The following is a 14,272-nucleotide window of genomic DNA, read 5'->3' as shown; positions in this document are numbered from 1 at the left end:
AAGTCCGTCTCAGCCCTGCTGCCGGCCCAGGGAGTGGAGCTCTCCATGTGGCCCTGGGAGGCCCGAGCCCTTTCCGGCTTCTCCCTGTGTGCATGCGTGGCTCCCCTCACTGTGGCTGTGTCCCCCAGGCACCTGCAGGAGCCCCACCAAACACTCGAGGCCATGCTGCGCCCCAAGGTCACCACGCTGCCTGGCCACATCCAGGCTGTGTATGTGCAGAACGTGGTCAAGCTGTATGCATCCATCCTGCTGCAGAAGGAGCAGGCAGGGGAGACCGAGGCTGCCCAGGAAGTCACCCAGGTGATGGTGGAGCGGCTGCCCCAGTTTGTGCAGAGCGCAGACCTGGAGGTGCAGGAGCGGGTAAGGCTGGAGCTGGGGGAGGGTCCAGCCCCTGGAAGAGCCCTGCACAGCCTGGAGGGTGTCTGTCCCTGGCAGTGGTCAGGTTGTAGGGAGTCTTATCCCTTTTCAAAGCTCCCTGGTGAGACCCCTGTTGTGGCTTTCCCAGTGGGGCTCAGGGAGGACAGTAGGACATGGCCACCTTGGAGGTGGCCACCAGGGTCCAGGGGCATCTGCTGCCTCATGTGGGAGCCGGCTACTTGAGTGCTGGCACAACAGGAGGACAAGAGGTGGACGGCGGCCTAGGTGTGGGGTCCAGTGGGGGGCCTGCAGTGCTGTCCGCAGTGCGGGCAGTCAGCCCTGCTGGGCCAGGTATGCGGCGCCTGCCTGATGGCCGAGGAGGCCTAGCCAGGGTGTACTTGAGACTTCTACACAGACGTGTGCCCTGGCGTTGACAGGGCCAGCTGTGTCCCTCAATGTATGCTCACTGACCTCCAAGAGAGCCCAAGCTGTCTTGTCCATCCGTGTCCCAGCCTGAGCTAGAGGTGGTGCAGCTGGGCTGCCACAGGGCCCCCGGGAGGCAGCGTGGCTGTCTGTGGGCACTTTCACTGACAGCGAAGCCCCCTTGTGTCACCGTCCCCACACCTTAGAGACAACTGTGGAGACGGGTGGGTATCTGGCCAGTGGCTTCCCACAGGGAGTGGGCAGGCCTTACCAGCCCCGGGGGCCAGGCCACCCCAGGGCCCTGCGTCATTGCTGTTCCTTTCCTAGGCGTCCTGCATCCTGCAGCTGGTCAAGCACGTGCAGAAGCTGCAGGCCAAGGGTGTTCCTGTGGCAGGAGAGCTCAATGCCCTCTTTGCTGGGGAGCTAAACCCAGTGGCCCCTAAAGCCCAGAAGAAGGTCCCGGTGCCCGAAGGGTGAGCACACAGGGAGCAGGGGGCAGGGCACATGGCGAGGCTGACTGGCCTTGGGGGCCGGCCTGCACCCTGGGAAGGAGGGGTGCAGGAGGGCAACGGCGGGGGGCTGTGTGGCTGGTGGGGTGTGGCAGCCTAGGCCACACTGGGCAAGGCTGGCTGTGCCTCTCCCTGTCTCCCCTAGACTGAGAGTGGCCTGAGGTGCTTTGGGTCCCCAGGGCACAGGGTCAGTGCCAGATTGCAGGGTCACCTGGCTCCTGGCCCTGCTCTGGCTTCCCAGCTCTGGCCTCTTTCCTGAGGGGCAGCGGTGTCCTTGCCTCGTCTGGCCTGTGGGGATGGCGGGTGCTGGTGTTCAGGGCTGCCACCGGCTGGACACGCGGCCCCCACTGCTTAGGTGCCGCAGTGGCTGCCGCAAGGGTGGCTATGCCATGACCTCCCTGTCTGCACAGCCTGGACCTGGACGCCTGGATTAATGAGCCACCCTCGGACAGTGAGTCTGAGGATGAGAAGCCCAAGGCCATCTTCCACGAGGAGGAGCAGAGGCACACTCGGCACCGGCCACCCGAGGTGGACGAGGAGGAGCTGGCCCGGGTGAGTACGTCAGGGGCTGCCCTCGTCGGGCTCTCTGAGAGACAGGTGTCCCTGTCAGCACAGGCTCCTAACAGCCAGTCCTCTGGTTGGCCCTGTCAGACTAAGAGGCCGTGTCCAGCTGTCCTCCTAGGGGCACTGAGTGGACAGTTGATGTTAGGGTTGGGCTTTGCCCACGGGCCACCTGGTGGCCTCCTTTGTTCTGAGCTTATGCTCCCACCTCATCCTCTTCCCCGGGGGCGGAGCCGACCTCTCACAAGCCCTCCTCCACCTGTACCCTGTGCTCAGGTGAGCTTCCTGGGCGAGAGCTGGGGACAGGCCAGGACGACCAGGTCTCTGTCCTGGCGCTGCCCCAGGAGCTGGGCGCTCTAGGCCAGTCGCTGCCCCTCTCTGAGCACTTCTTTCTCTCCACTGCCTTCTCTGCCCCGCTTGGGCCATGGTTTCCTTGTTGGTAAACCTGACAGTAAGAAAAACAGGTCAGCTTCCCACGGGGCTGGGGAGCCCTTGGAAAGGCCCAGTGCCTGGACGCCCTGTTGTTTTCCACGTGTGTCCATGTGTCTTGTGTCTACAGCGCCGGGAGGCCCGGAAGCAGGAGCAGGCCAACAACCCCTTCTACATCAAGAGTTCTCCATCCCCACAGAAGGTGAGGCTGGGCCCAACAGCCTCCCCGTCCTGGGAGCACACTTCCCGTGGGATAGTGGGCCGTGTCCTGTAGCCTGCTCAGGGAGGGCCACAGGCTGCGGGACTCCAACGGGGCCAAGGGAGGGTGCAGAGCTGAGGCCTCTGGATGGGAAAGGGGCCCATCATGTGGTCCTTCTGGTGCTGCAGGAAAGGGGGTCGCCCCCCTTCACCCCCTTCAGTGTGCCCAGCTGTCCACAGGAGGCGCTGGTCTCGCGGGCAGCTCCTGGAGTGGAGTGGGGTCCTCAGTGACTGTAGAACCTTGAGGAGCTGCTGGGCTATTTCAGTGGGCCACTTGTGTCTGCTCGGTCCTGGCCACCCTGGGGCTGTGGGGGTCCTTGCTTTGGGCTTAAGCACATGTCACCGTTCAGTTTGGGGGAAAGTTGGTGAGAATTCTGATTTCCTGTGACCTCGTATGTGACCAGACCTCCCGACTGCAGGAAGACGCACAGCACAAAATGAGCTGGGCTCCTGCCCCTGGTCCCTGGGGCGGGCTCTCCTCACACGTGCCCACCACCCCCAGACCCCCACAACGTGCCGCTGATGCCATGAATTGCTCTTCCAGAGATACCAAGATGCGCCAGGCGTGGAGCACATCCCCGTGGTGCAGATCGACCTCTCGGTTCCGTTGAAGGTCCCAGGCAAGTGTGCTGGTTTGCAGGTGACACATGTCACATGGGCCGGGGGTTTCCCGCTGCCCCCCGCAGAGTCCCCACTCATCCCTGTGCTGCCCACGAGGCTGGCTCCTGTCGTGGACGGGTGAAGTGCGTGGCTCGGGCTGAGTGCGCGCCCCACAGGGCTGCCCACGTCAGACCAGTACGTGAAGCTGGAGGAGGAGCGCAGGCACCGGCAGAGGCTAGAGAGAGACAAGAAAAAGAAGAGGAGGAAGGAGAAGGAGAGGGAGAAGAAGGGCAAGCACCGCCGCCACAGCTCACTGCCCACGGAGAGCGAGGAGGACATCACCCCTGCCCAGCAAGTGGACATTGTCACCGAGGAGATGCCTGAGGTGAGCCCTGCCTACCCAGCACAGGGACGCCACATCCCTGCCAGAGCTCTGGCCTCCCCCTGCTGCTGTCTTCCTGGGTGTGAGAGTGGCCACCAAGTCAGCGCTGTCCTGTGTGCCAGAGAGAACAGCGACCACCTCACACCTGCCTCATGAGACCAGAGCCCCTTCTGTGGCCTCCCTGGGGGGTATGTGTCTACTCCGTGACCCTGCAGCCTGGGCGCGTGGCTCTGATGTCCTCCCGTGTAGAGACGTGGCACTGCTTGCTGTGGGTGGCCTCGTGGGGGTGGACCTGACTCTTCAGGCAGGTCTGCTATTTCGGGCTGGATTCCGCCAGGCCCTGCAGTTGCTGGTTAACTGGATGCTGAGTTCCTCTGTCCCCCCAGAATGCATTGCCCAGCGACGAGGATGACAAAGACCCCAACGACCCGTACCGGGCCCTGGACATTGACCTGGATAGGTGAGCAGGGGGTCAGCTTGCTGGTGCCCTGCGGGCTGCAGTCGGGCTGCGTTCTGCAGTGTTATGGGTGGGCCCTCCAACCTCCAGCACCCAACCAGCATCCTCAGCTGCGAGCCCGCTCCCAGGGACCTGGCAGGAGAGCACATGGCCTTCACAGACGTCAGGGAAAGACAGGGCAGGCCCTTGGGAGGCCAGGTCAACCAGGCCTTGCTTGAGTGCTGGGACGGGAGTAGCACCCCCACTCTGTGACCTTGCAGGACCACATAGTGCTGGCAGCACCATGGGGCTTGCTGCACCTCATGACCTCATGCCTCCCCCCCAAGGCCCTTAGCCGACAGCGAGAAGCTTCCCATCCAGAAACACAGAAATGCGGAGGCCTCAAAGTCACCCCCAGAAGAGGACGTTCCTGTGGTAGAGAAGAAGAGCAGGAAGCCTAAGAAGAAGGAGAAGAAGCACAGAGGAAGGGAGAGGGAGAAGGAGAAGAAGGAGGAGGAGAAGGTACACGGGCCGACTGGCTGGGCCTCCCCGCAGCCCCAAGGTCGTGGGCAGCGTGGCAGCCGGTGTTAGCAGGGAGTGGCCCTCAGAGTCAGGCTTGGGCCATGGAGGCGGGGACCTAGTGCAGGACCTCACTGATGCGGGGGGAGCAGGAGTGACAAGTGAGAGGCGCCTGTGTCCAGTCCTGGGAGACCTGCTGCCACCCAGGCAGGGTGCTGCTCAACGCCCCACATGGGCATCCACATAGAAAACGGGTGGGGTTTTGTTTTTGTGGTACCGCGGCTTGAATCCAGGGCCACTTAACCGAGCCACACCCCAGCCCTTTTCTATATATTCTTTAGAGACAGGGTCTTGCAGAGTTGCTATGTGCCTCACAGTCTGCTGAGGCTGGCTTTGAACTTGTGATCCTCCTGCCCCAGCCTCCCAAGTTGCTGGGACTACCGGCCTGACCTCTGCTCTGTGCCTGGTTAAAGTGGGTGGGTTCTGAAGGACCTGGACGTGGGCTGGCGTCTGCTGCTGCAGAACCACTCCACCTGCCGCCCTTCACAGCTGGCAGCCGGGGCTGTGGGCTGCTGCATCGTGGCCCTTGGAAGTGGAGCATGTCTGGACATGGGTCCTCCTGGGCCTTAGAGCAAGAGCCAGAGCGGGGCTGTGCCTGCTCCGTGTGCCAGGAGCTGCAGGGCAGACAACTCTGGGCCTGGAGGGCGAGGCCAGCGCCCTCAGCCCTGCTGGGCCTGTACCCTCCCCCATGGCCCATCCCACTTTTGCTAACAACCTGTCTCCTGTGGTTTCAGGGCGAGGACTTAGATTTTTGGCTGTCCACCACCCCACCACCTGCCACTGCCCCTGCCTCGGGCCCATCTGTGGTAAGAGGCTGATGGGGTCTGTGCTGTCCCTGACGTGTCTGGAGGTCTCACCCCAGCACTATCCGGGAGCATGTGGGGGTGTGGGTACAGCCTGGAGCACAGCACTTGGGGTCTCCTTGGCCAGACCTTGCACCCCTCACCTCCTGGCCTCTTGGTGTCTGCAGCTGCCCACCCTGTGGGATCCCGTGGTTGGCCAGGGAGAAATGAGGCAGGGTATGGTCCACAGGCTCCATGTCACTTGGAGGGTGGTCCCCAAGCTTTCCTGTCTCCCTTTTGAGCCCACCCCCTCGCAGCCTGGTGACCTACTGGTTCCCTGCAGGAGGAGCCCGGTGGGAATGCTGTCGTTACTGCAAAGGATGAGTGTGAGGGTCCCAGGACAGAAAAGCCCAAAGACCAGGAGGAGGATGCCGAGCGTGACACAGAGCATGACACAGAGAGGGTGAGGTGCCACGCGGTTGGCAGCTGTTCAGCCCCGAGGCTGCAGGGTGGGCACAGTGTGCGTGGGTGCGAGGCCACGTGGGAATGGCCAGGTCTGCCCAGCCTGGCCCCCGTGGCCCAGTCTCACAGCGTCTTTCTGTCCCTGTTGTTACCATTTCCCCCGGTGCTTGAGACTGAAGCCAGGCCCCCCACACCAGACAGGCACTCTGCCACTGGGAGGTCCACCCACTGGGTGAGCCACCCACGGGGGAAGTCCAGGGACAGAGCCCAGACTCTCCCTGGTCCAGAAACACTCCAGGCACAAGAAGAAGCACAAGAAGGAGAAGGGAGACCGGTCCAGAGACAAGAAGTCCAAGAAGAAGCCGCTTGAGCGCGAAGTGGCAGGGGAGCCGATGGAGAATGGCGCCGCTGAGGAGGAGCCCCTCCCGGTGAGGGTCTCCCGCCGTCACCCTCCCGAGGGGCTCCTGCGACCTCCACTGACTGGAGAGACCCAGAGGGTTCTGGAAGCCTGCCCATGGGCGCAGCTGAGGGTGGGGTGGGCCAGGGGCTGGAGGCAGCCTGCGGTCAGACCCAAGGGCACCACCTGGAGCCTCTGCTCCGCAGAGCATTTCACGCCCAGCCCCAGGCAGCACCACAGCCTCAGGTCCTTGTCACCCACGCTGACCACGTCCTTCTTTCCCAGCCCATGTCCAGCTACTGCCTCCTTGCCGAGAATTCTTACATTAAAATGGTGAGTGATGGTGCTTCCAGGGGGCGGGGGCCCTGTGGCAGAGAGTGGTGGGGAAGCCTTGAGGGACAGATGGCAACTCCACGGGCCACCAGAGGCTCCCAGATGTTCCCAGGGAGGTGGCACCTAGGCTGTGAGACAGACCTCACTTCCAGTGCATGTAATAGACGTGCTACCGGTGGCCAGGCTGCCCGAGGTCAGCCCTGTGCTTACAAAAGATGTCCAGGCGCGGGGGTGCACCCGTCATCCCAGCCACTTGGGAGGCTGAGGCAGGAGGACGGCAAGTTCCAGGCCAGCTTCAGCAACTGAGACCCTGCCTCAAATAAAATAGTAAGGGTTCCAGGGGTAGCTCCGTGGTGCAGCACCCTGGGTCAGTCCCAGTGCTGGAAACAGAAAATGGCAGGGCTCAGGCTGTGGGCGACCCCTAGCCCTGCCCCCTGCCCCGCCCTTGCCCTGCAAAAAGCTGGCGGCCCTCAGTCCTGTCCCTGGGCTTGCTTCCTGCAGACGTATGATGTCCAGGCCAGCCTGCAGAAGGACAGCCAGGTCACGGTGTCCGTCATTCTGGAGAACCAGAGTAGCAGCTTCCTCCAGCACATGGAGCTCAGTGTGCTGGACTCGCTCAACACCAAGATGGCGCGGCCAGAGGGCTCCTCTGTCCACGACGGCGTCCCCGTGCCCTTCCAGCTGCCGCCTGGTGAGCCGCCTGCCCCCCATATGGCCTTCTCAGCCCCTGGGGGGCCAGGACCGTGACCCAGACCTCAGGGTGCTGGTGGCGGCAGCGGCCCAAGCCTCGAGCCTCTGGGGTCTTGCAGGCCCTCAGCACTGCGGCCTGAGGCAGAGAAGCCAGTCAGGGTCCAGGCTGGGACTCTAGCAAGCCTTCGTTTCCGCCCCCGTGTCCGTGGCCTCTCCTGGGGAGCCAGCTTCCCATTTAGCCATGGGGGATCAAGAGCCAGCCCCAGAGACAGAGCCGGGACCCCGGCTGAGCCCCTGCTGTTGGTCTCCCCGTCCAGGCGTCTCCAATGAAGCCCAGTTTGTGTTCACCATTCAGAGCATCGTCATGGCCCAGAAGCTCAAGGGGACACTGTCCTTCATCGCCAAGGTGTGTGCCACTGGGAACGCAGTCCTCCTGGGTCTCTGGCTAGTGTCCACCTGGCCGCTCCATAGCCGGCAGTGCACAGAACCCTGTCCCAGGGAGGGTGTTGGGGGTCCCCAGGGTTAGGGAGCCCCATGCTGGGGTGTGATCCCCACCAGCCCCACCTTCCTCCTCCGCAGGACGCTAATGGGGCCACCCACGAGAAGCTGGACTTCAGGCTGCACTTCAGCTGCAGTGCGTACCTGGTGACCACGCCCTGCTACAGGTGCGGTCCTCTCCTGTGCAGGGGAGGCGACCCCCGGCCTGCAGGGCTGCTGCCCGGGGACTGCTCCTGGGTGGCTGCCTCTCGAGGCTGCCCTCTTGGTGTGCAGAGGACATCTTGTCCCTGTGTGCGAGTCTGTGTCTTGACCTCCTCCTCTCACGAGGACACCAAGCATACTGGATAGGGCCACCTAAGTGACCTCATTTGGCCTCAGTGACTTCTTGTAAGGCCATCTCCAAACAGAGTCCTATTCTGAGGCAGCGGGGTGAGGACACAGCATGGTCTTTAGGGGTCATGGCCAGTCCCGAGACCTCCCAGGCCCCTGGCTTGTGAGGCAGGCTCCACCAAGCCTCCTGGGGGCAGGGCCAGGCCCCTCACCTGTGGTCACTGGCCTGTTCTGTGTTCCTCCCACAGCGATGCCTTTGCCAAGTTGCTGGAGTCGGGGGACCTGAGCATGAGCTCCATCAAAGTTGATGGCATTAGTATGTCCTTCCAGAATCTTCTGGCAAAGATCTGTTTTCACCACCATTTTTCAGGTAAGGGATGTGATGTGGTTGGTTCTGGGCGCAGCATGTGCATGCGGGTGGTCCCCCTTAGATGGCCTGGCGTGTGTCGCAGGACCCCCCCAGGCCACAGCAGCCTTGCTCACCTCAGCCAGCCCCTACACCTCTTGCCCCACTTGCCCCCATGGCTGAAGGCCACCTAGGGAAGGCCCTGCCCTGGGAGGGACAGCCCCGACTGTGTCTTGCTGCTTTCTTGCAGTTGTGGAACGAGTGGATTCCTGCGCCTCCATGTACAGCCGCTCCATCCAAGGCCACCACATCTGCCTCCTGGTGAAAAAGGTGAGAGGGCACGGCCTCTGCACCCGTATGGGGCTCTTCTGCACCCCTCAGGGGGCTGCTGGGCCCTGCAGAGCTCCATGGGGCTCTCCACTCACCTCCCTCTGTGACCTCTGCCCTGTGGTTCCCTGGCCTAAAGGCAGGTCCCTTGCTCCCCTACTCTGCCCACTCTCTACGTGACCCTGCTCCTGGGGCCTGGGACTGGAGGGCAGGAGAAAAGGTAAACTGCTGCCAGTTCAGGGCTTCTTGAATTCTAGTCTCCACCCCAGGCCACCTGCCACCCTCAGTGCTCCACGGTATCCGGTGGCTGCTCCCGTCTCTGGTGGGGGAGAGCGCAGCGTGCGCACTGCCCACGTGTGGTGAGCAGATCACCAGCACACCAGGACTCTGCCTGCCTGCCTGCCTGCCGAGGCCCTGGGTTCCCCCGCAGCACGAGGCGGGCAGTGCGCGCAGGTGCAGGCAGCCTTGGCTCCGTTTCCCCAGGGCGAGCACTCGGTGTCTGTGGATGGGAAGTGCAGCGACCCGACTCTGCTCAGCAACTTGCTAGAGGAGATGCAGGCGACGCTGGCCCAGTGCTGAGTGCCAGGCATGACGACTGGCACATCTGGCGTGTCTCGCCTCTCCCTGGTCCTGTGCACTGTCCCTGTGCCCAGTGTTGGTCGAACTCCACTGTCACCTGTGTAGACATCCGCGATCCTATGTTGTGTTGATTTTCTTTTGATCCTTTTTTACTTTAAATCTGTCCATTCTCGGGCAAGAAGCCCTGTTCTTCCCAGCTGTGCTCCGCCCTGCCCAGTGGCTCACTCCTCCAGTGTGGTCACTGGGGCTGCCAAGGAGCCCTTGGGACCACCAGGCCAGGACTGGCGGACCCCACGGGAGGGTGCTTGGCAAGCAGGCTGCAGCTCCTCTGGGGCCTGTCCTTCTGCCTGTTGCTCTTTCCCCAACATCCCCACTGGTGGCATTTGTAGGGAGGTGAGCAGGCGGCCATCACCAAGCTGCTCTCCCTACACCCCGTGATGAGAAAACGGTCATGCTCTCTGTGCTCCTGGGTCCCCTGCATAGGCCAGGCCTCAGGCATGAATCACTGACGGTCGAATCACATCCTGGGCTGTCTGGGAATGGGGGTGGAGCCCCATGACCCTCTGCTCATCACTGAACACACCCAGGCTTGCCTCCACCTCAACCCTGTTGGGAGGCCCAGGTGGGGCTCAGGAGCGCCACGCCTAGGCTTGCGTCCAGTGGTGGAGGACGTGTCCCAGACGCCTCTCGGGCTAGATCCCCTGAAGAGCCCCCTCCTGGGCTGAGCAGCCACTTGGCAGGACGCGGGGACCCAGCCAGCCCATCGCCCACAGCCAGGCAGTGGGTGAGCCAAGTTCCTGAGATGGCCCCCCATGACATTTTAACTGTTCCTTTTGATGGAAACGGTCACTTTAGCATGTAGGGTAATCTATTATGGAATCCCATACCGTGATTCTAGAACTTTGAAATTGTATGATGTTACACGACTATTTGCTATTGACATTCCCGTATAGACATATCACGCTGCTGTAATGATTTTGTGTCCAGATGATCCAATAAAGTTGCAGAACAGACTCTGCACGTTCCTCCGGCCTCTGTACGCCTTTCACCAGGGTCAGCACCCAGGTTGGGGTTGCAGAGGTGTCCACGGTCCCCAACGTGCAGTCACGGCTCCTGGGCCTGGGGCGGTAGTGGGTGGGGGAATCTCCAGCTTCTACCCATGGAGTGCTGTCACCTAGAAGTCACAGTTGAGACGCGGTGGGGAGGGCCAGGATCAGGCTGGAAGGGGCTGGTGTTTGTTGGCCACACTGGCACCACGTGGCCTCACTCTGGTACAGACCCTGCCCTGCAGGTGACCCACAGCAGGACTGGCTTCTTGTCCAGGCTCTGTCTGAACGGCCACCACCTGTGGGCTCTTTCCCATGATTCCAGACATCCACTTCAGCCCCCGTCAGGACCCTCAAAGGGGCCCCCAAAGGAGCCTTAGGCTCAGTGTTGGTAACCACACAACGTGCTTGGTGGCCAGCTGCTCAAGTGGCATGATCCCCGATGGCTCTGGAAGGCAGGTGGTGAGGAGCCACCACAGGCTGCCACACATAAGCCACATACGTTCTCCCAGACTTGCAGGCCCTAGGCAGCACCAGCACACCTGGGGGCACGTGCGCACGGGGCCAGCCACACGGGTACAGAGCAAAGGAGCTGTCACACATGGGTGCAGAGCAATGAAGCCACCCCAAGAAAGGAGTGTGCGCTCTGTCAGCCTTGTGCAGCTGCGGTGCGTGTGCCCACCGCCTCCGCCTGCTGCAGCCTGCCCTTCCCAGGGAGGCAGTCGGAGCCTGTCTACTCCCCCAGCTGCAGGTGGTGTGACACTGAGAAATGGTGCAGCAGGGACCACAGTGGCTTGTGTCCATCTGTTGTCAGAGGCAATGTGCCTGTGCGAGTGCCCTGAGGATGGGTATGTAGGGGCAGCACCTGCATCCTTCCAGGGCTTCTGAGCTCAGCTGGAGTTCGGGGCAGAGCTGTGGCCAGAGGCCCCAGGCAAGTAAAGCTGGCCTGGCTCTCCCCCAGTGCGGCCCCATCTTATGCTATCAGAAGGAACCCATGGCTTCCTTGGTGTGCCTTCCTGTGAGCCTGCCCACGGGTGTTCAGGAGCGGAGGGTGGGCTGTTGGGAATCGCTGGACCTGACGCTGGCTCCATGGACACGAGGCCAGAAGCCCTCTGAATGGCTCCTGCCGGGCAAGAACTGTTCTTGGATGAGAAATGTCAGGGAACTTTAATCGTCCTGTCAAATAGCTCTGAGACCCTGCCCAGGGGCTGGTGCTACACACAAACCCATCCCCCTTCCCTTCCCCCAACCCTGGCCCAGCCTGGGCTCTCTGGGGTTGGGGGGACCCGAGGCAGCAGCAAGCCTGCGTCAGAGGCACAATGAGACAGTTCAGCTGAGTCCTTTGCCCCACTGCAGCTGGGGGCAAGGTGGTGGCCCTCAGTGCTGGGTCAGACACTCCGAGGCATTTTCCAAGGTCAAGTTGGCCAGGTGCTGTGGTTCCAGGCACGTGAAGCTTGGTGATATCAGGCTGCAAGGAACAAATGGCCTCAGCCTTCCTCCCCCGCCCCGGCCTCCCTCCCTCCCTGGATGGCCTGCTGGGAAACTTGGTCCCGGGGCATGGATGAGGCCTGCCTATTCAGAGTGCCAGATGGGGTGGCCTTAAGTGGGGCTCTCTGTTGAGGTGCACCCCTCTCCCCAGTGGCTGCCTGCTTCATGCCACCTCCCTCCCCCGTCACTCACAAGGCTGGAGTGGTTCTGCACGTCCCAGGCGAGGAGATGAAGGAAGTCATTTGTTCAGGAAATGACCACTTGGGTGGCAGCAGAGCAGGTCCGGCATATCCCAGGTGCAGAGAGCCCTTCCCATGGTACCCACCTGCCCCCCAGCCCAGAGGAGCCCACTGTGCCCATTCCCTCTAACAGTCCAGGGCAGCCTTACCTCATGTTGGTGTCCTGTCTGAAAGACATGGCAGGGCTCTCATTAGACCCCCGCTCTGGGGCTAAAGCTGTGCCCATGGCCCTCGGGCCTGCACTGGGGCTCTGGCCACAGCTCTGCCCCGAACTCCAGCGGAGCTCAGGGGTCCTGGAAGGATGAAGGTGCTGCCCCCACATACTCACCCCCAGGGCACTCGCACAGGCCTACGGCCTCTGACAACACCCAAGTTGGGTTTGAGGAGGGACTTACTTGTGCCAATTATTTCTACAACGACAGCCGGTTTGGAGTCAGGGGATTAAGTGTCCTTGATCGGAGTCCCCTCCCTGAGCCCAGAGACCCCTGACTCACATGTAACTGAGAAGGCCACGCACGGCTGTCTCCCACTGTGCTGATGACCTGCGGGGACATGGGCCTTGGAGGTGGCATGCCCCCAAGCCCCAGGCCCTGCCCTGCCCTGGTGACAAGCCCAGGATCTCATGGATAGAAGGGCCCTGGGCTCAGGGAGGGGCTGGCTCCCGAGCCCTACTCGCAGTTGTAGCCAAAGCAGATGACATGCGAGTCTGTGCAGTTATTGCAGGAGATGGTCTCATACTGGAAGATGCCTGCAACACAGGAGACAGCCGCAGGCTCCCCTGGGTCTCCCAGCCTGAGCCACCATCCTGCTCCACTCAGCCAGGACCCAGGCTCGCTTACCACAGTGACGCTGACAATCAATGCGGCCTGTGGGAGAACAGGACAGCAGGTGCTAGCCAGGCCCAGCTTGCCCAGAGGCTCAGGGCTCATCCCTGGCCACCTGGAGCACAGGCACACCTGGGTTTCAGGAATGTGTCTAAGATCCAGAGGGGGGCTCCCAAGGTGGTTCCCAGAGGAGGGCAGCTGCTGACCCGGCTCCTCCAAGGAACTAGTTCAGGAGGTGCCAGGGCATCTACCCATCAAGCACTCTCAGTGACCCTGAGGTGAGAGGCCCACTGTGACAGCTGTCCAACTTCCCCTCTGCCCCAGGCCAGCTGCCAGCTTTGAATCCTGGTCTCCAGCAGCGCTCAGCCCTGGAGGAGCTGGGGGCCCTCTGGCACTCTGGCAACCTGTCCTGGCCTCCTCAGAAGCCCGGGCAGCATGCCCGCGGCTGAACCCTCCTCTAGACTCACTTTCAATGATTGCGTTCTGGATGAGGTGCACCTGGTCCCGGAAGATGCTTCGCAGCTCATTGGGGAAATACCCTGATGGGGCAGGCAGAGAAGGGAGGTCAGGCTCAGGCGGTGGGTGCGGTGGGTGCGGTGGGCTGGCCTTGCCTGTTTCCTGCCCCTTACCCGGGAAGTACATCTTCCCCTGGTACAGCTGATCCATCCTCTGGTACACGGCTTCCGCCACTTGGTTCAGCTTATCCCGGGCTGCGGACGAGAGGAGGAGGCAGGTGAGCGGCCCGGCCCGGGATCCCTCCTAGCCGACCCCACGCGGGCTCCGCGCTCACTGATCTCCGCCGGGATGGCCAAATGCAGTTCCCTCATCGTGTCTTCGCTCCAGTCCGTGAGCAGAGCCCCAGAAACGGGGATGTCGCCCACCCACCAGGACTTGAGGTTTACGTGGTGGCGATAGAAGGAGAACTTCGCCGAGAAGTTGTCGTGGCAGTGCAGGCAGCCACGGGCCAGCGCCGCGGTCATGCCCAGGTACAACAGCAAGGCCATGGCCTGGCCCGCCCCGCCCCGCCCGCCGCCGGCCAACCGACGGCGCTCCCACGCCACGCCCTTCTGCCGTGCACCAACCAACGGCGCCCCCGTGCCACGCCCTCCCACCGCGCACCAACCAACGGCGCAAACCCGCCCCCAGCTAAGCCCCGCCCCGAGAAAGGCCCCGCCCCCGGCCTCAACTGGCAAAGTCTGGCACCTGTCCCTTCTCAGGCCCCGCCTACGAAACGCCACTCACAGAGAAGGCTCCACCCCCGTATTGGAGCCCCCACACAGACAGGGTCTCACGCAGGCGCCAACCCCGGAAGTCAGCTCCTCTCGGCCTGGCCGGGGCTGAGGCCCCGCCCCGCGTTACAACTACCACAGAAGCTCCTCCCACAGGCCTCCCACCAG

The 14,272-nt window shown here is 62.5% G+C and overlaps 2 protein-coding genes across 7 annotated transcripts in view; one reads left to right on the top strand and one right to left on the bottom strand.

The window, feature by feature from the left end:
* Positions 1-9,895, top strand: part of AP3D1 (adaptor related protein complex 3 subunit delta 1) — a 39,543-nt gene extending 29,648 nt beyond the window's left edge. For all 3 annotated transcript variants that reach the window (XM_081287014.1, XM_081287016.1, XM_081287015.1), the window contains 18 exons: positions 129-360; positions 1,108-1,253; positions 1,700-1,841; positions 2,410-2,481; positions 3,082-3,157; positions 3,314-3,522; positions 3,906-3,979; positions 4,303-4,477; positions 5,269-5,340; positions 5,660-5,779; positions 6,066-6,206; positions 6,461-6,508; positions 7,010-7,199; positions 7,516-7,604; positions 7,778-7,863; positions 8,275-8,396; positions 8,623-8,702; positions 9,183-9,895. In XM_081287014.1, coding sequence (XP_081143140.1) covers positions 129-360; positions 1,108-1,253; positions 1,700-1,841; positions 2,410-2,481; positions 3,082-3,157; positions 3,314-3,522; positions 3,906-3,979; positions 4,303-4,477; positions 5,269-5,340; positions 5,660-5,779; positions 6,066-6,206; positions 6,461-6,508; positions 7,010-7,199; positions 7,516-7,604; positions 7,778-7,863; positions 8,275-8,396; positions 8,623-8,702; positions 9,183-9,278 — 2,170 coding nt within the window. In that variant the 3' untranslated portion in view covers positions 9,279-9,895. The remainder of the gene's footprint in view (positions 1-128; positions 361-1,107; positions 1,254-1,699; positions 1,842-2,409; positions 2,482-3,081; positions 3,158-3,313; positions 3,523-3,905; positions 3,980-4,302; positions 4,478-5,268; positions 5,341-5,659; positions 5,780-6,065; positions 6,207-6,460; positions 6,509-7,009; positions 7,200-7,515; positions 7,605-7,777; positions 7,864-8,274; positions 8,397-8,622; positions 8,703-9,182) is intronic.
* A 1,577-nt stretch (positions 9,896-11,472) lies between these two features.
* On the bottom strand, positions 11,473-14,094 carry IZUMO4 (IZUMO family member 4). Of its 4 annotated transcripts, XM_081287024.1 has the most exons (8): positions 13,666-14,010; positions 13,505-13,585; positions 13,343-13,414; positions 12,891-12,917; positions 12,724-12,799; positions 12,546-12,593; positions 12,447-12,461; positions 11,473-11,810 (listed from the first exon to the last, which is right to left on the bottom strand). In XM_081287024.1, exons 1-8 carry the CDS (start codon positions 13,877-13,879, stop codon positions 11,702-11,704), a joined length of 642 nt encoding a protein of 213 aa, XP_081143150.1. In that variant the 5' UTR covers positions 13,880-14,010; the 3' UTR covers positions 11,473-11,701. The 4 variants fall into 4 exon arrangements, with proteins under 4 accessions (XP_081143150.1, XP_081143149.1, XP_081143148.1 ...); XM_081287023.1 differs by lacking the exon at positions 11,473-11,810 and having other exon boundaries at positions 12,053-12,461; positions 13,666-14,094; XM_081287022.1 differs by lacking the exons at positions 11,473-11,810; positions 12,724-12,799 and having other exon boundaries at positions 12,053-12,461.
* Between the last annotated feature and the right edge of the window lie 178 nt (positions 14,095-14,272).

This window comes from Spermophilus citellus (genome assembly GCF_964194105.1).
Source record: "Spermophilus citellus genome assembly, chromosome: 3".
NCBI lineage: Eukaryota > Metazoa > Chordata > Mammalia > Rodentia > Sciuridae > Spermophilus > Spermophilus citellus.
This window is presented reverse-complemented; position numbering and strand designations above follow the sequence as displayed.